Source organism: Dryobates pubescens, chromosome 10 (assembly GCF_014839835.1).
Source record: "Dryobates pubescens isolate bDryPub1 chromosome 10, bDryPub1.pri, whole genome shotgun sequence".
NCBI classification, from domain to species: Eukaryota; Metazoa; Chordata; class Aves; order Piciformes; family Picidae; genus Dryobates; species Dryobates pubescens.
In genome coordinates this window covers 12,945,663-12,966,044 of record NC_071621.1, presented here as the reverse complement: position 1 = coordinate 12,966,044, position 20,382 = coordinate 12,945,663, and the positions used below count along the sequence as shown (strand labels likewise).

The following is a 20,382-nucleotide window of genomic DNA, read 5'->3' as shown; positions in this document are numbered from 1 at the left end:
AGAACCTCTCCTGACCTGCTGGCTGCATCCTTTTTAGCACACACCAGAAGACCATTGGTCTTGTTAGCCACAAGAGCACACTGGCAGCTGGCACAGCTGTGTTTTAACAAAACTGTAACAGCAGCTGGTACCCTGGGTAAAATTCATTGGGATAACAACATTACAGCCTTCTATAACCTGAAAAAAAGCCTCAGGTTCTTAGAATGTAAAATATTTCAGGCTGATTCTTAATAAAACCAAAGCATAAATCAACAGGTCAGGGAAGTTATAGAATGGCTTAGGTTGGAAGGGACCTTAGAGATCATCTAGTCCAACCTCCCTACCATGGGCAGGGATGCCTCTCAACTTGACCCAGCTGCTCAAGGCCTCATCCAACCTGCTTTGAACACCAGCAGAGAGGAGGTATCCACAACTTCCCTGGGCAGCCTATTCCAGAGTCTCACCATCCTCATGCTGAAGAACTTCTTCCTAAGATCCAGTCTAAAACCATTCCCTCTTGTTCTATTGCTAGACACCCTTATGAAAAGTACCTCTCCAGCCTTCTTGTAGGATCCCTTCAGGTGTTGGAAAGCAGATGTAAGGTTCCCCAGAGTTTTCTCTTCTCCAGGCTGAACAACCCCAGCTCCCTCAGCCTATCCTTGTTTCAGAGGTGTTCCAGCCCTTGGATTGATCCTCTGGACTCACTCACTCCAACAGTTCTGTGTCCTTCTTATGATGGGGACACCAGAACTGGATGCAGTATTCAGGGTGGGGGTCTCAAGAGCAGAGTAAAGGGGCAGAACCACCTCTCTTGACCTCCTGGTGACACTCCTCTCGATGCAGCCTAGGATACAATTTGCCCTCTGGGCTGCATGAGCACACTGCCAGCTCATGGCGAGCGTCACATCAATCAACACACCCAAGTTATTAAATATGTGCAATGACATGATAATAAGGAAGAAAAAGAAGGCTCTTTTCTAGTAACAGCAATACAGTGGAGGTAGCTACACACCACTTGGAAAAAGTTTTAATATCTTAAATGTTGATTGGGAAATATTTGATGAAATAACCTGCTTTTTTTTCCCCCTCTGATTCAAGCCCTAAAGAAAAAAGACAAACACCACACCCACTACTTCACTTCAGTGATTTCAATCATGGCATTGCACAAACTTTTTTTTTTTTATGGTCTTTTTAAACTTTTAATGTTACTAGAAGAGGAAATGTTTGGCAACAGCTTGATGCCCCACAAGAAGATACAGCAATGAGCGTTTACAGTATCATACAACACGTACAGCAAGAGTAAAATCACTTCGAAGACAATTTATACACAGCTCTCTCCTTGTAAACAAACTTTCAAACCTGAATACACATGAGAAGAACTCCAAAAACGTTTACCAGTTAGAAGCATTCAATATTTACTTGATTTCCTTCAAACAAACATTTTCTTGGGGTGGTTTTTGCTGTTAAGTCCTACTCTAAGACGGTGACTTTTCATACAGTTAAAAACTCTAACGCTGCCTTGGCACAAGACTGAAAATGGAGAAAAGAAGGCAGAAAACCTTGTGTAGATGCTTCTTCACCCTTCTTGGCATCTTCTTCGTCTATGCTTGGGCTTTCACGTGATGAATTCTCCTGCTGAGAATTGTTGGGTTTCAACAGGGCTGGATCAATTTGTGCTTTCAAGAGCTCAAGGGTCTCGGCAAGCTCGTTGCGGTTTCTAGATAACAGAAGATAAAACACATCATCTGATAAGCCACTCACTGACCCGAGGGGTTCATGAGAAACAAACACACAGCATCTGCTTACATGAGCCCTGCCCTGCACACCTGATATACATGTACTGTGAAGCACCTGACCTACCAGTGTGGCTGCAGCTTTGGGGAATCTCAGGCTAACAAACATCTCAGATTTTACTAGTGCTGTGTTGTTCTGGTCTGAGCAGGGAGTCTTAGAACTTGCCCAGCAGAATCCCGATTCCTTCTGCTTTTGGCATTGATTTCTGGAGTCTAGAATCAAAGAATTGTTCTGGTTGGAAAACACCTCTAAGATCATCAAATCCAAGCATCAACCTAACACCACCATGGCCATTAAGTCACGTCCCAGAGTGCCATGTCCACACATTTCTTGAACACCTCCAGGGATGGTGACTCCATGACCTCCCTGGGCAGCCTGTTCCAATGCCTGACCACACTTGCAGGAAAGGAAATTTTTCCTAATATCCAACCTAAATCTCCCCTTGCACAACTTGAAGTTATTCCTCTCATTCCATCACCTGATAGTAGGGAGATCAAGCCCCACCTCTCTCCAAGGTTTTTTTGCAGAGTTGTAGAAAGCAATGAAGTCTTCCTACAGCCTCCTCTTCTCCAGACTAAACAACCCCAGTTCCCTCAGCAATTCCTCCTAAGATTTGTTCTCTAGATCCTTCACCATCTTTCTTGCCCTCCTCTGGACACACTCCAGCACCTCACTGTCCTTCTTGTAGGACATAATGAATGAAGAGAGATAAACCCTGCTCAGCTCTTGATCAGTTTGCTTACATACATTCACTTTATCCTCTCACAACAGTTGTCCAAATGTCACTGGTAGCAGTGCTTATCATTTTAAACCACCATCAGTGGGCTATAAACAAGTCTGCATGACTCCCTTGGTTACTAATGTTACAGAGATGTAAATAAGCTGTAAATAGGAAAAAGAAGATTTGGAAACAAACCTTGAAGCATCATTTGACATTTTAAAAAACCATTTTTACATCTCTATTATTGAAATCAGAATTGATGATTCCATCCCTGAATCAAAGTGAAGCTTGACTGGGCTCTGGGTGACCTGATCTAGTTGAGGATGTCCCTGCTCACTGCAGGAAGAGTGCACTAGATGACCTTTAGAGGTCCCTTCCAAATTGTCTGATTCTATGATTCTGAGTCCAGTCCCAGGGTGGTGAGACAGTGGAACAGGTTGCCCAGGGAGGTTGTGAATGGCCCCTCCCAGAGATATTCAAGTCCAGGTTGGACAGAACCTTCAGGAAACTGGTCTAGTGGAAGGTGCCCATGCCCATTGTTAGGGGTATTTGAACTAGGTGATCTTTAAGGTCCCTTCCACCTTGAACCAATCTATGCTTCTATGATGAATCTACTCGTATCTAATCAAATTTTTAAGATATAAACCAAAACCAGGTAACTGATAACTATGAAACAAATTTCAAGCTGATTCTTTTTGCCAGTAAGAAATGTTCCATATACTTTGCATAGAGAAGGAAAGTGAAAAATAAAAGCTGTAACAAGAACCACAAACCCCATGAGTCTGACGCCAAAATATCATTTAAACGCCAACAGCCTGAGACTCGGAGGCACTGAGTCATGCACACGTCAGTCTGATCGAAGTCACACACCCCATCTTTAGCGATCCATGAGCTAAAATCCACTCCAGGTTTCTCATGCCTATTTGTACTGTTGACAGTTGTGCAGTTTCATGAAGTTAAAACTGCAATGTCACTCTCCCAAGAAAAAGAACTGTCCAGAGCAGAAGTCACAGAAGTAGGAGACCCTCTCTGTTTCCTAAAGCATTTATCAGGCCAGTGAACAATATGGAGCCACTGTCCTCAAGAGTCTTTTCTTGGTGCCTCTTCCATATTTTCCTTGTAGCCTCATCTGAAGGGGGCCTACAAGAAAGCTGGCGAGGTACTTTTCAGGATGTTGGGTAGTGATAGGACTAGGGGGAATGGATCTAAGCTAGAGGAGGGGAGATTTAGATTAGATGTTAGGAAGAAGTTCTTCACTGTAACAGAATCACAGGATCATAAACGTGGTGAGACACTGGAAGGGGTTGCCCAAAGAGGTGATGGAAGCCTCAGACCTGAAAGTTTTTGAGCCCAGGCTGGATGGGGCTCTGAGCAACCTGATGTAGTGTGAGGTGTCCCTGCTCATGGCAGGGGGGTTGGAACTAGATAATCCTTGAGGTCCCTTCCAACCTTGATAATTCTGTGATTCTGTGACTGAGCAGAAAAACTAGACACTGGCTCTTATCAACAACTCAGTGAGTTATTTCTGTACAGTTTTTCACTAAAACATCCATGTCAAGGCATAAAATCCCACTGTCATGAATCCCACAGTCCTAGCTTGCACTGGACCAGAACCAATCCTGTTCAGTGATTTGACTCCTCAGCTGAGGCTCTGCTCAGTGAGGGTACTTTCTGAAGATCAGGACATGTTTGCACAGCTAGTGGCTGCTTCTGGCAGTGAGAACACTGATGGGAAGTGTTACTGCCAAGGGCCGGGCTGAAGAAAAGATCAGGCCTAAACTTGCTTCTGTGCAGACCAAGGGCACTGCTACATCTTACTTACATCTTAAACACTGGGGTGCAGTAAGTAAGAGGTGGCACCTGCAGGGAGGAGTGCAAGGGACAGGTGACAACAAGGGACAGGTGACAACAAGGGACTCTACCCCATGGACATCATGCTCAGTATAAAGCTGAGGGATCACAAGGGTCATGCTCTTGTCCTCAATGTCTGGTGTTTTCAGACTCTGTCCATTCTTCTTCAATCCCAATCCACATGTTACCAAATCAAATGCTTGAATCCAGTTCCCATCTGTTGCTGAGTTTAGTCTGGGACTTCCCCAGCACCTGCCCATCAGTGGTGACAGTGATGCAATTGCCACCAGAAGGCTGGGTTTGATATTGGTTTGTATCCATTTATTTTTATTTTTATTACATTCACCAAAGCTGGTTTAATTTCCCAACCCATCAATCTCTCTCCCTTATTCCCTCTCTCTTCCCATTGGAAAGGCAGAGAAGTTCATAAAGAACATCTGCCACTTGTTCAGTGCCCAGCCCAGCCCTAATCCTTGACACCCCTGTAGGAGAAATGGAGATGTATTAAAACAAATTTCTAAACCTCAGTCACAAATAGCTAAAAATCCCAATGAAAATAAGAAAGAAAAAGGAGTAGAGAATACCTAACAATGCACTTCCACGTGGATCCATCCTGGTCATCCTGTTCTTCTATGTACATCCTGACATTATGCTCTTGGTCCAGCTGGTACCAATACATCAGCCCATCCTTGTCTCGGCCAATGGGCTGGAGACGCATGGCATCAGCATCCTCCTCGTTAATTATATTCTTAAACTTCAGATTGTCATCAAACTGACATTCACAGAGATACTGAGAAAGTGAGAAAGCAGAAGGACTGTTAAAAATACCAAAATATAAACAGAGAGAGAGAAAAAAAAATCAGCTCATTTCCTTTCAGTGTAATTTGGAACTTCTTAAGCCTTTCTCTGTAGGATCTGAGTTAGTTACAGCCAACAAGTTTTATTCCAGACTATGATGATTTTAAAGGAGACATATTTTTGGGTCCATTTTTTCTGGACAGCTTAAAATGTTTAAAATTTTAGTGATTTTTATTTGTTTTTAAACACAGTACAAATGATCTCATTCTACAATAAAAAAAAAAATCCTACAGGCAAGCTTGGGAGGATCTTTTTACAAGGGCTTGTAGTGATAAGAGAGGGAATGCACTGAAGATGGGAGATTTATATTGGATGTTAGGAAGAAATTCCTTACAGTGAGGATTGCCCAGGGAGGCTGTGGATGCTCCCTCCCTGGAGGTGTTCAAGGCCAGGTTGGTTGAGGCCTTGAGCAACCTGGTCTAGTGGAAAGTGTCCCTGACAATGGCAGGGGGGTTGGAACTGAGATGATCTTCAAGATCCTTTCCAAGCTGAACCATTCCACAAATCTGTGAACTTGGAATCAACCCTGATAGCTTTTTCAAGACTTGAAAAGATGAAGTCCCATCTTTGCCTTTGGAATTCAGCAAGGCAACAAACACTTTAGGAAGTGAACTGCACAGGAAAATAATTAGAAAAACTGTTAAAGTGGGAAAACCAAGCCAAGTGTTCAATTCAGTTCAGGCTCATCCCACTCCACTGAGGATCATGCCTGTTATATGATCAACTCCACACTGAATACATCTTGCTGACAGTTCAGTCAAGCTAAATTTGGAAGATGTTTAAATGAGTGAGAAACCCAAATCTCCAAGATGTCCCTGCCCATAGCAGCGGGTTAGAAGTAGATGGCTAGGATGGCTGGATGCTTCATTGGGTTATGAACTGGCCCAAAGAGTGAATAGAGTTAAACTCAGTTGATGGCCAGTCACAAGTGGTGCTCCCCAGGGCTCACTTTTGGGGTCATGTCTCTTTAATATTTATATCAATGATCTGGATGAAGGAATTGAGTGGACCCTCAGAATGTTTGCAGGTGACACTGAGTTGGGAGGGAGTGTTGATCTGCTTGAAGGTAGAAAGGTTCTCCAAGGGGATCTGGCCAGGCTGGATCGATGGATCAAGGCCAACAGTATGAGATTCAACAAGGCCAGGTGCCAGGTCCTGCACTTGGGTCACAACAACCCCATGCAACACTACAGGCTTGGGACAGAGTGTCTGGAAAGTTGCCCAGCACAAAAGGACCTGGGCATGTTAGCAGAAACCTGGCTGAAGATGAACCAGCTTATGTCCAGGTAGCCATGAAGGCCAGCAGCAGCCTGGCCTGAATCAGGACTAATGTGACCTGTAGGAATAAGGAAATGATTGTGTCCCTGTACTCAGCACTGGTAAGACGGCACCTTGAGTACTGTGCTCAGTTTTGAGGTCCTCACTACAAGACAGACATTGAGGTGATGGATTGGGTCCAGAGAATGGCAATGAAACTGGTGAAGGATCTTTTGAGGAGTGGGTGAGGGAACTGGGATTGTTTGAACTGGAGAAAGGTGGCTCAGGGGAGACCTCCTTGCTCTCTATAACTACCTGAATGGAGGTTGTAGTGAGGTGGGTGCTCATTTCTTCTCCCTAGTAAGGAGTGAAAAGATGAGAGGAAATGGCTTCAAGTTGCACTAGGGGAAATTTGGGTTGGAAATCAGAAGAAACTTCTTCAATGAAGGGGCTCCCAAGCACTGGAACAGGCTCCCCAGGGAGGTGGTTGAATCTCCATACATGATGCAGAGATGTGGTGCTGAGGTACATAGTTTAGCACTGGACTTGGCAGAGTTAGAGGATGGTTGGACTTGAATGACCTTAAAGGTCTTTTCCAACCAAACAATTTTATGACCTTTAAGATCCCTTCCAGCCCAAACCATGTGACAATATTTTAGTGAGGAAAAAGTCATTTAGAAACATAGCTGAAGAATGTGTACCTTCAGAATCCCCAGTTTGCATTCAACACTCATTTCTAGGTATCCTTTTTTTTCCATCTCCCAAGCCCAAGTGCTGTTGAATTCTTGGCATATCTGTCAGAAAACAGTAAGATTGCTCACATTAGTGGGTGAAAGAAACTTTACACTTTTATATTAACAGTACTTTACTGCAATAACAATGGCACACATGCTCTTCAGGACTGCAGGTCAGAAAGACTCACACAAAAAATAAACAGAACTGGGGTAGGTTGGCAAGCACTGACAAATCTCCATGTAAGAGTAGGTCATTGAGACCTTGATCACCACCAACTTCTCTAAGCCTCTTCAATTTGACACAACTCTGAACTGGGGAAGTATTCCTGTCTCTGCTGTGCAAAATCTTTCATTTTTCTGAATACAATTTCTCTTGAGTAGAGGTGATTTCCTTACTGCACTTGGCACATAATTTGCCAAGCTCCCCTGGGGCCCCCTAAGTCCTACAACTATACTGCAAACAACAAATGGAGCTGATACTCACTTCACACTGTGGCATTATTATTCTTTAGAAAATATCTTGAACTTCAAGCTGCTTGATAAATATTTTATGATATTGCAAGCATAGCCAATTTCAATTTACTTAAAGGAAATGAATTCAATTACATCAATATGGGATATAGAAAAAAGCAAACATTAAAAAGAGTGGCAGTAGAGGATAAATAGATTGAGTCAGCAGGAACTGCTATAATGATTGTGGAGAAGGAATTCCCTCTCCTCCTAAACAACTCAGAAGTGCTTAAAACAGCTCTCATGAAGAGAGAGGAGCTGCTCATCAATTGAGGACACATGGTGGGATCTCCAAGCAGTGAGGCTATTCTAGTGGAAATACCCATTAGAAAGAGGCAAAAGCTCATCGCAGCCACAAGTCCTGTCAGGATTATTTTGAAGTGCCAGTGTTGAACCATAACTGTCCAAATTAGCACATGAGGTACTGCTACACTTCAGGCTGCATGGAAGCAAAGCCCTGCTGAATAGACTCAATCAAAACACTGCCATCTCCCAGTCACCAAATTATTATTAAACACAAGATACTAAGCTACTTAGAAACCCATGAATCATATCTGAAAGCAGCTTTCTCTGAAAACAGCAGTAAAAATAACCCTAAATTTCACCCATCAGAAGTACAGATCAGCTGATTCATGTTGGAAAACTCCACATGGGGGGCTATAACCAAGACAAGGGCCGCTGCCCTCCTCTGTCCCCATCGCCATGCTGCCTACCCTCTACTATCCCTAGCATTGACACTGGGCCTTCAGTGACCCAAGGGTAAGCCCACAATTAGATTGCCTCAGCCACACCATAAATCACACTCTTAACTTCACATGACTGACAGAACAGTGAAAAGAACTCTCTGGTCACAATGAATCCTGCTGGAGAACAGTTTCTCTGCTCCATCCAAGGTTAAGGAACATTACAGGGGTACTTCTCTGATACAAAGCCAAAGCTCACAGCGAGTGACAAGCGCTGCCGAGTCACAAAATGAGGTTAGTCGTCTTCCTCTCTCATTTTCCATTGTGCAATGTGAAGAACACTGGCAAACCGCATATCAAACTCTTGCTAAGGGCACGTGCCACTTGCTCTTCATTACTTGCCCATTAAGTATGAAAGCAGTAATGAGACTTTTCCTGTGCTGTGGAAGCGTTTGATTGTCAAAGCAAAACTCAGCAACATCAGAGATGATGAAGCATCTGCTCAAGCTGAAATGACGACATCATGACAATTAAAAACCAGATGACCATGCTTTCTCCTGACAAGAACTGAACTACATCCCTCAACTACAGAGCTCACTGATCCAGGCTTTGCTGAAATGTCAGTCTCTGCCTTTGCAGAAGGGGCATTTTGCACTGATCAAAAACCTGCTGCTTGCAGGAGCAGCTGGCTGCTATATGCTCAGCACCTTCCCACCCTGCAAAAGAGATGCTCAAACACCTCACCCAAATATTTCTGAAGCAGCTGTGATGGCATCCAACACTCACTACCACCATGCTCCATATGCTCACTTTAAACAATGAAAGCAAGAAAGTAAAGACACAGCAGAGCAGTCTGCCTGGGTGTGACTGCAGACACCTGAATGCTACCCATCAGAAGAGACAATGTGCTCAGAATGTGTCGATGTGGTGCTGGTAGTCTCTCACAGGTAATTAGTGACAGAACAAGATGGAATGGCCTCAAACTGCAACAAGGTAGGTTTAGACTGGACATTAGGGGAAAAAAAAATTCACAGAAAGAGTGGTCAGGCAATGGAATGGGCTGCCCAGGGAGGTGGTTGAGTCACCAACCCTGGATGTGTTTAAAGGTCATGTTTACACGTGGTGCTTGAGGGCATGGTTTAGGAGTGAACTTTGTAGAGAAGGATCAACTGTTGGACTTGATTCCAGGGGTCTTTTCCAAGCTGAATGATTCTATGATCTCAGGGTTGAAGGTTCATGTGAAAATGCACAATATGTTTGACAACAGCCAGGTTGATTGGGTCTGTTCAGCAAGCATCTTGCCAGGAGAGAGAGCAATCTGATTTACCTCAGCTACACATTTCTCAAATAAGAGCTAAGCTGGACAGTTCCTCCAAGCTGTTAAAATGCTTAGGACAAGCCGCTGCCTTACCTCAGTCATCCACAACTATGCACATTCCTTGAGCAGAGGAGAAAAGTCAGATTCCTGGAGCCCTAGAGGCATTTATTTTTATATATTATATAAATACATACATATATTATATATATATAAATAAAAAAATAATTTTTATATATTATTTTATGTATTTTTAGCCTGGAGAGGAGGAGACTCAGGGGTGACCTTATTGCTCTCTACAACTACCTGAAGGGGGATTGTAGCAGAGGTTGATCTCTTCTCCCAGGCAACCAGTACCAGAACAAGAGGACACAGTCTCAGGCTGCATCAGGGGAGGTTTAGGCTGGAGGTTAGGAGGAAGTTTTACACAGAGAGAGTGATTGCCCATTGGAATGGGCTGCCCGAGGAGGTGGTGGGGTCGCCGTCGCTGAGGGTGTTCAGGGCAAGGCTTGACAGGATGCTTGGTTCCATGGTTTAGTTGATTAGGTGGTGTTGGATGATAGGCTGGACACGATCTTGAGGGTCTCTTCCAACCTGGTTTATTCTATTCTATTTTTTTCCACAACAGACTGGTGTGCATGCTGGTAAGCTAGGGTGGTTCACTGTCAGAAGGAGGCAGGGAAAGAGCTCTCAACTGCCATCTTCCTATCCCCAAATATACTGATCAAAAACCATCAGCCACAGTTTGGAGATATTTCTTATGATGTTCTTTATAAGCATGGCAGCTAAAGCCATGGAACCAAAACATGGTAATAACAGATACACTTAGGCCAAAACTTTAACAACATACACACGCATAAAAATTCAGAGCACACAAGTTTGAATCTCCTCCACTTACAGTTCCCTCCTGAATAAGAAAATGGTCACACCTAGGCTGTATCAAACCCTCTTTTATCAAAGCACCACACAAGTAGCTTCTAACAAAGGAAAAACAGGTCAGCTTTGCCTCAGAGTGTGTTGAATAACATTGCAGGCATCCAGGAAGAAGGGTCTCCATGGTTCCACATGTTTTCAGCTTTCCCTGGCTTTTGCAGCATTTCCCCAATACTCTTCCTTGTTTTTCTAAATTCTTTACACCCCTTTGAAATGGGGATGATATTGGCATGCCTCTAATTAGTTACATTCAAATTCCTTTGTTCTTCAAGGCTCCTTTGAACCACTGGCTAAAATAAGCTTCAAGTTAGCTCTGGAGACTGTTAAAGGAAGTAGAATTTATTACTGCTTGCTTGGTCCTAACAGGGACACGTGGGAGTTTCCTTTCCATTTTCCCCATCCTTTCAGTGCTTGCTGAAGGAAGATTTTCCAAACTACTCCCTCATAAATTTGGTTTATCCTTCTGCTGTCTGCTTACCATACAAGTATAAAAGGCTTCAGTGGGGTAGATATGTTTACTACTCAAAGCTTAAGTTTCTCAGCTCACTGCAATGGCTTTTTTGTGAATTTAACACAATTCAGTGAATAAAATGTAAATATGAAATACACAAAAGTTACACAAATCATTATTATTTGAAAACATCATCATAATACTCTACAACTGGTTAAGAGGTGAAACTTCACCTAAGGCCCTTCAGCAGGTTGTTTCCTGACATGTTCTCAGTCCTAAAAACATCATCTTAAGACTACACAAATCTCAAGTCAAATCCCTAACTGTACAGCTTATGGACACCACTTAAGGGAGCAAAATGCAACTGGATTTGCAAATTGCCATTATTTGCATCATTGCTACTCCCATAGTGCTCTACTTCTAGCTAAGACACAATCATGGCTGTACAGACAATACCAAGACTACATTCAGTTTATAAGACATGAAACACATCCAGAGGGGAAATGTTAACTTAGTAATTTTTAATATCTGTACAGAAACAATGCAAGTTCTTTAAGCTGAAAGCTGTTTGCATGTAAGGTATGCAATGGCATAGCCACAACTGCAATACCAACACATAACTATGTAAAACAACAGGATGCTGTATTTTTGCTGATGCATAACTACACCTTCATCTCAGCTGTGCCATTCTGAGTGTGTAGATATAAATCACTGCAATACTTTCAGTTATTATTAACACATGCTACAAGAATCTGTATGGTCAGTCCCTGCATGAATACCAACCAAAGCACAGTAATTAAATCATGTCCAGAAAACTGGGTCACAAAAATATCAGAAGGCTGGAACCCCTCTGCTGTGACAACAGGTTGAGAGAGTTGGGGTTGTTCAGGTTGAACAAGGCTCTGGGAAGCCCTTGTTGTGACATTTTGGTACTTAAAGGGGGCCTATAAGAAAGATGGGGACAGACTTTGTAGCAGGGCCTGTTGTGACAAGAAAAGGGGTGATGGTTTCGGACTTAAAAAAGGGGAGATTCAGCCTAGACAGAAGGACAAAAATTTTGCCCTGGTGGTGGTGAAACACTGGCCCAGGTTGCCTGGAGAAGTAATACGCTCCAGGTCAGGTTGGATGGGGCTCCGAGCAACCTGCTCTAGTTGAAGATGTCCTTGCTGACTGCAGGAGAGTTGCGCCAGACGACCTTTAGAGGTCCTCTTCCAACCCAACCCATGCCATGAGTCTATGAACTGACAGAAAATCTACTGTGTAAATCCCTCTGCTTAGTGTGGCCTGTTTGTAGGCTACTAAATTCTCCTTTATTTAGGGTCTTAATGCTCAAAGAAGTATTTTACTGCCTAGTTATGAAAGTGGACACTTTCTTTTATGCAGAAGATACCATGTGTCCAGAGACAAAGTTAAGCTGGGATCTTATGCAACTGAAGTCTGGGCACACAGACTGATGTTGGCCACAACACAGCCCAAGGCTCAGGGTAATTCATAGCAGGGATTGCTGACACAACAGCTCATCATACCCATATTCCAGCGCTGCAGGATAACACAACGTGCATATTGTACCTTGATCAAATATTTTTCCCATCTGTCCGCTGTGACAGACTTCCCAATCTTTCTCATCAGTTTCAAGTGAAGCTCCACCAATTCTTTGGGAACTGCAGTATTGAGAGAGAGAAAAACAAAACAAAACAGAGATGTTATGAAGATTGGTGCAAATACACTTCAATGCTAAACACTGATAACACTGTGACAAATAGAGAAATTTCAACAAAACCAAGCAACAAAGTCTGCTGAGGGGCAGCCCCACAGCTGAGAGATAAAGGAAGCTTAATTGAATCACATAGGTCTTGTTACTTAGATTCATCTTTACAACGATCATTGCCCTTCTGGCGCCCTTCCTTAAGCTCAAAGAAACAGATCTCAGTAATAAATATATAAATATTTTGGCAGCATTAAAAGAACAACTGGACAGGAATTATGCCAGTCAAATACCTACAAAAAACACCACCATGAGCAGCACACCTGCAGCTGCTTCCAGAAACTCCAAAGTCATCCCAGAATAATATTGAATCCAAACTATTTTTGGCTGGGTGCGTGGCATGCAAGAAATGTTCCAGAAACTTTGTCCTCACAGATGCAGCTCTGCTGTGTACTTGCTGTCTTTTGTACTGGAGGGACAGAGAGAGCTCGTGCTTGAAGAAAGGAGGCCAGAACTGCTGCTGAGTGCAGCTGCTCCAGTGCTACCAAAGGATCCAAGTTTTCCAACCAAGTTTTACTTCTCTCTTGATGTACACTCCTCAGACACGACTTCAACATCTCCTTTTAGCTCATGTCTGTAATTTGTAAATCAATCTGGCACCACCAAGTGGCAAATTTGCAGAACATCCATTTTATAAGGTAGTAAGTAGTATAAGTTGTTTTTAAAAACATAGTGGAAGTCTACATGCCCAGTGATTTCAGCCTTCTTCTGGTGATGCTACACCTGGGATACTGTGTCCGGTTTTGGGCTCCCTAGTTCAAGAGAGACAGGGAACTCCTAGAGAGAGCCCAATGGAGAGCCATGAGGATGATCAGGGGACTTGAGCATCTCCCCTATGAAGAGAGGCTGAGAGACCTAGGGCTGTTTAGTCTGGAGAAGACTGAGAGGGGATCTGATCAAAGTCTGTAAGTATCTGAAGGGTGGGTGTCAAGTGGAAGGGGCCAGCGATGGTGTACAGTAATAAGACGAGGAACAATGGATACAAATTTCAACATCACAGAATGTTAGAGGTTGGAAGTCACCTCCAGAGATGAGGAGAAACTTCTTTACAGTGAGGGTGACAGAACACTAGGACAGGATGCCCAGAGAGGTTGTGGAGTCTCCTTCTCTGGAGACTTTCCAAACCTGCCTGGATGCATTCCTGTGTGGACTACTCTAAGTGATCCTGCTTTTGGCAGGGGGGGTTGACCCAATGATCTCCGGAAGTCCATTCCAACCTCCTATATTCTGTGATTCTCATTTGCAATTTGTTGAGAAAAACACAAATCAATGAACTTTTCAAGTATTTCTGTCTCTCTACTCTGTACACCATTTTGTTTTCTGCAAGTGTTTTCATTACTCAAGACACACACAAACACTTAAAAGTTTAAATCCCCAGAACTTTTAGGATCATCATTTATGACTTCTGCAGGTACAGCAGCATTACTTGGCACAGGATAAAGAGCTGGGATACCAAATGTGTTTGTGTTAAAGCAGATGTTACTGAGAAGCTATTTCTTTATACAACACTTGAGTAACTGTGTGAATTTTAAAGTATTTAACTTGACCTAACTGATACTTACCCTGCAGTTAAATAAATGCCTCTGTTTTCAGGTGAACTGGTAAAGTATCAGGAGCTGGTAAAGTATCAGTCTGATGAATATGTTTGTGTCATTGCTGCTGGTTTGCAGCTAGAAGTTTAATACACAAAGTTCTTTGATTAAATACATAAAGTACCAGTCTGGTACTTCAAAAGTCACCTCCTTTCAATGTCCATAATGCATAGCCCTGACTTTCTCTTTTATTCCATTTACATTCTTTCTATTACCACCACACACTGAAGGACCCTAGCACATCTCCTCCTCCGTTTTCCTGAAAATTGATACATTTCATCATTTTCAACACCACATACTTGAAAAGGAACAAGAACAAAAGTCTTCAAATTGGACTCCAGAAGAAAATTTGTCACCATGAGAAGAGTTAAGACATTGAAATCATCTCTCAAGGGAAGTAGTAGATTCTCCCCGACAGGACAGTTGTAAAAGTCAGCTTGAGAGGGTGCTTGGCCATCTCGTTCCAACTCTACTGCCTAGAAAGGCTGGACCAGATGATATTTGTGGCTCTTTCTGACCTGGCACTCTATGACTCTGTCTTAGCCCTGATAGGTGCCAAGCACTTGGCACTAACAAAACTAAGCACAAAGCACTTGATGCACACAAACAATTCTATCAAAGTCAACTCACACAACTGAACATCAGCTTGTGTTTGTGTGACAAGGAAGTGAGACAGAATATCCAAAATCTTGCTGGATCAAAGCTTTTGTTCTGCATCCATCTATCTAGCTTTCTTTTTTTTTTTTTAATTAGTATTAGGGTTTGGGTTGTATTTGTTTCACTTGTGTTTGTTTGTATTTGTATTGTAGGCTGCATCAAAAGAAGCCCGACCAGCAGATTGAAGGAGGTGATTCTGCCACTTGACTCTGCTCCAGATAGGACTGCACCTGGAGTACTGCATCCAGCTCTGGAGCCTTCAAGGCAGGAAGGACATGGACCTGATTGATCAGGTCCAGAGGAGGGCCACAGAAATGATCAGGGGGTTGGAGCACCTCTGCTGTGAGGACAGCCCGAGGAAGCTGAGGTTGTTCAGCCTGGGGAAGAGAAGGCTCCAAGGAGACCAAATAGCAGCCTTCCAGGGGGCCTCAAGAAGGATGGCAAGAGACTGTTTACAAAGGCCAGGAGTGATAGGACAAGGTCTTAAATAGAGTAGATTTACATTGGACATTAGGAGCAAGTTCTTTACCACAAGGGTGGTGGAACAGTGGAACAGGTTGCCCAGGGAGGTAGTTGAGGCCCCATCCCTGGAGATATTCAACCTGAGGCTCAACAAGGCTCTGAGCAGCCTGATCTAGTTGAGGATGCCCCTGCTCACTTCAGGGGGGTTGGACTAAGTGACCTTTGGAAGATCCCTTCCAATCATGATTCTATGACTCTATGATCTCCTTCTAAGGGTTACACACTGATTGGAATCCTCATTTAATGATACACAGGTGATTTGTTTTGAATAACCCAGTCCCCAGTCACCACAAAAATCTCTTTGCTCAAGTGTTAATCTTAAAAGAAACAAAGTCTATTGAAACTTAAGGAACTGTAAATAATCTATGAATCACATGCAGCAGTGTAGACCTGACTTGGCCAGAAATACCAGCTCAGGAAGGGGTGATAGGAAGGCTAAAGAGCAGTGTAAAATCTCTCCTCTCCCAGAATACCTATCTAGCAAGGAGTACAAGTACACTAGTAAATGCAACTAACATTTCAATCATCTCAGAATTGAACCTCCATGAATTAACTGACTTCTCTTTAGAATACAGAGAGAATTCTTGACATGGAGTGGGACATGGAATCATATTTGCAATACTTCTAATCCTACTTGTAACATACCAAAGATAACAAACATTTTATCCTGGCTTGCATCAGAAATAGCATGGCCAGTGGGACTGGAGCAGTGATTGTCCCTGCACCTCACCTCGAATCCTGGGCTCAGTTTTGGGCCCCTCACTACAAGGAATACATGTCCAGAGAAGGGCAACTAAGCTGCTGAGGGATCTAGAGCACAGGTCTTATGAGAAGCATCTGAAGGAACTGCGGTTATTCATCCTGGAGAAAAGGAGAATGAGGGCAGACCACCTCACTATCTACTGGGGGACCAGGATCTTCTTGCTGGTTACAAGCAATATGACAAGAGAAAACAGCCTCAAGTTGCACCAGAGGAGGTTTAGATTGGGTATTAGCATAAAAAAACTCTTCACTGAGAGTGGTTAAGCATTGGAACAGGCTGCCCAGGGAAGTGGTGGACTCATTATCCCTGGAAGTGTTAAGAAAACCATCTGTAAAGCTTAGGGATATGGCTTAGTGGTGAACTTGGCAGCATCAGGTTAATGGCTGGACTTGATCTTGGAGTTTTTTGCCAGCCTTCATGATTCTATGAGATGTAATGACTTTTGAGTTGTGTTGCTGTTTAGTCTACAACAGGAGACCATTATTCTCCTTGGTAAAGTATCACCACCATTCAAGTAGGTCCTGCACTCTGCATTTTAGGAACTCCTGTAATAACCTCACAACTTTTTTCAGCTCTTTAAATTTCACATCAGGGAAGGAATGATACACAGCATCTTCCTTTCTCACACAACAACCATTCTGCGTAAGTTTTTGTCCCAAACTGAACATACACAAAACTAATCTAGACCTGAATCGTATTCTCAAACTCTTCTGAAATGCTGATCTCTCTGAAAAGTAACAGCAGCTCTCCAAAACCTTTACCCAAGTGATAGACAACACACCAGGACTCTGTGCCAAAGGGCTAATGAAAATTAGAACAGTGCTATCTCACAGGTAAAATTGGTTTAGAGAAGCAAGTGTAATTAAGCCATGGGAAGCAATTGTAATCTAGCCATCTCCTGGATACTCAAAAATCTAAACTTCCAATAGGAAAAAAGCCATGAGTCAGAGTGAGTCACTGTTTAAAGGGCTTCTGGTGGTGTTTGACCTGCCCTTCCCTGGGAAGGGCAGACTCTTGTCTGAGTCTTACACAGATTCAAATAATGGTGGGGGTTGAAAGGGGCCTCTGGAGATACTCAGTTCAACCCTGTTGCTAAAGCAGGGTCACCCAGAGCAGGTTGCACAGGATCACATCCAGGCAGATTCTGAATCACTCCAAAAAATAAGGCTCCACAACTTCTCTGGGCAGCCTGGTCCAGTGCTCCACCACAGTCAAAGGAAAGAAGTTTCTGTATGTTCAGGTGGAACCTCCTGTGTTCCAGTTTGAGCCCAGTGCCCCCTGTCCTATAACTGGACACCACTGAAAAGAGACTAGCTCAATGCTCTTGACCTCCACCCTTTAGCTACTGATGAGAAAAGATGTTCTCCAGGCTAAACAGCCCCAGGTCTCTCAGCCTATCCGCCTAAGACTGATCAAAGTGTTCAAAGATTCTTTTGAGCTCTATTTTATCTATTCCAGCATGTCAGGAAATGTCCCATGCATCAGTCACACATTTCTAATAATTTGGAAAAGACAGAAACTGAAAGAGAAGAGAAAAATTATGAAGAGGTGGAAACCACATCATCCATTTATAAAAGCTGTAGCTTCCAAACACCTGCAGAAGACTGGATTAAAGACCTGGTTGCAGGTACCCTTCCCATACAACCATAACCCCATTTCACCGCTGCTTCTTTTCAGTGACATAATGAATGTGCTTATGTGAGCTGAAGACTCACCTGAACAAGACTGAAGTGAAGGAGGAAAACAAAAAATGTAGGTATTAGAATAAACCAGGTTGGAAGAGACCTTCAAGATCACATCCAACCTATCATCCAGCCAAGCACCCTATCAAGCCTCCTCCTGAACACCTCCAAGGATGGTGACTCCACCACCTCCCTGGGCAGCCCATTCCAATGGGCAATCACTCTCTCTGTATAGAACTTCTTCCTAACCTCCAGCCTAAATTTTCCCTGGCACAGCTTGAGACTGTGTCCTCTTGTTCTGACAGACAAAGCTCTGCGACTGGAAGGAGGATAAAGACAATCCAGCTGGCGGCCAGTCACCAGTGCTGTCCCCCAGGGATCAGTGCTGGGCCCCATCCTCTTTAACATCTTCACTGATGATCTGGATGAGGGGGTTGAGTCAGTCATCAGCAAGTTTGCAGATGACACCAAGTTAGGAACAGATGTTGGTCAGTTGGAGGGTAGAAAGGCTCTGCAGAGGGACCTCGACCGACTGGACAGATGGGCGGAGTCCAATGGGATGGCATTTAACAAGTCCAAGTGCCAGGTGCTGCACTTTGGCCACAGCAACCCCATGCAGAGCTACAGGCTGGGGTCAGAGTGGCTGGAGAGCTGCCAAACAGAGAGGGACCTGGGGGTGATGATTGACACCCACCTAAACATGAGCCAGTAGTGTGCCCAGGTGGCCAAGAAGGCCAGTGGCATCCCAGCATGCATTAGGAATAGTGTGGCCAGCAGGAGCAGGGAGGTCATTGTGCCCCTGTACTCTGCATTGGTTAGGCCACACCTTGAGTCCTGTGTCCAGTTCTGGGCCCCTCAGTTTAAGGAGGACATTGAGACACTTGAGCATGTCCAGAGAAGGGCAACAAGGCTGGTGAGAGGCCTTGAGCATAAGCCCTATGAGGAGAGGCTGAGGGAGCTGGGATTGTTTAGCCTGGAGAAGAGGAGGATCAGGGGTGACCTCATTGCCCTCTACAACTACCTGAAAGGTAATTGTAGACAGGAGGGGGTTGGTCTCTTCTCCCAGGCAACCAGCACCAGAACAAGGGGACACAGTCTCAAGCTGTGCCAGGGGAGGTTTAGACTCGAGGTGAGGAGAAAGTTCTTCACTGAGCAAGTCATTCACCATTGGAATGTGCTGCCCAGGGAGGTGGTGGAGTCACCGTCCCTGGAGGTATTCAAGAGGAGATTGGACGTGGCACTTGGTGCCATGGTCTAGTCGTGAGGTCTGTCGAGACAGGTTGGACTTGATGATCCTTGGGGTCTCTTCCAACCTTAGTTATACTGTGATACTCCTCAGAAAATTATTACAAGTAAAAAACCTTCCTATCAGATCTGGAGTGCTGGACACAAAGATAGAATGATCAGAACCACAGTGTACACAGAGTCCCTGGTACTGGTGTGGTTTGCACTGCCTATGCCTCCTCTTCTCCAGAGATAAGGGAAAAGCACAGTGCAGCCCTTGTGCTTGGGGACTTACGGGGAAGGAACAAGAAGTCACACTTTGGGATGCAAAGGCTGCTGGCAGTTTTCATGCTTCACAAACACAAAACAGGTCTTCCCAGTTATACTAGTAAAGCCTTTTCCCATGATAACCTGTTTTGGCAAGCGGAAGGAAAAGAAAAAAAATGAAGTGACTCATAAAGGGCACATATTTCTGTTAACAGTTCTCTCTTTTCATCTTTCTCCCTTGACCATAATCACCTCTGCATGCTGTGGCTTCGCTGTCAAAATCACACCAAGCAGGTGGGTAGTTGAGATCAGCAGGATCGTTACAGCAGGATTAGGGCAGCAATTGTCTCCCTGTACTCAGCACTGTTGAGGCCACACCTCGCCTACCATGTTCAGTTTTGGGCCCCTCACTACAAGAGCACTGAGGTGCTGGAACAAGTCCAAAGAAGTGAAATGAAGCTGGAGAACAGTCACCATCCCTGGAGATATTTTGCAGACATGTAGATGTGTTGATAAGGGACATGGCTTAATGGTGGACTTGGCTGTGCTGGGTTAATGGTTGGACTCGATCCTAAAGGTCTTCTCCAACCTAAATGATTCTGTGACTCTAAGATTAATCACCTCCCACCTCCTATTCTTCTCTATTAAGAGAAGCAAGCTCACAGTAACCTGAATGAAATTAATGCTACTAGCACCCTGCAGAAAGAATTCAACAACAAGCAAATGCAAAACAGATTCCACCACGTTCAGCTCGCTCCTCTGCCAGTGCTGGAGGGAGCTGAACTGGAAGCACATGCAAAGACAGGAGCAACTGCTCAGGCATT

General features: G+C 44.0%; 1 protein-coding gene across 1 annotated transcript in view; it reads right to left on the bottom strand.

Moving 5' to 3' along the window:
* The window catches only part of RSF1 (remodeling and spacing factor 1), a 79,090-nt gene that overhangs the window by 36,725 nt on the left and 21,983 nt on the right, over window positions 1-20,382 (bottom strand). The window contains exons 2-5 of the mRNA XM_054164491.1: window positions 12,656-12,747; window positions 7,162-7,254; window positions 4,930-5,135; window positions 1,539-1,696 (exon numbers count right to left, since the gene is read on the bottom strand). Coding sequence (XP_054020466.1) covers window positions 1,539-1,696; window positions 4,930-5,135; window positions 7,162-7,254; window positions 12,656-12,747 — 549 coding nt within the window. The remainder of the gene's footprint in view (window positions 1-1,538; window positions 1,697-4,929; window positions 5,136-7,161; window positions 7,255-12,655; window positions 12,748-20,382) is intronic.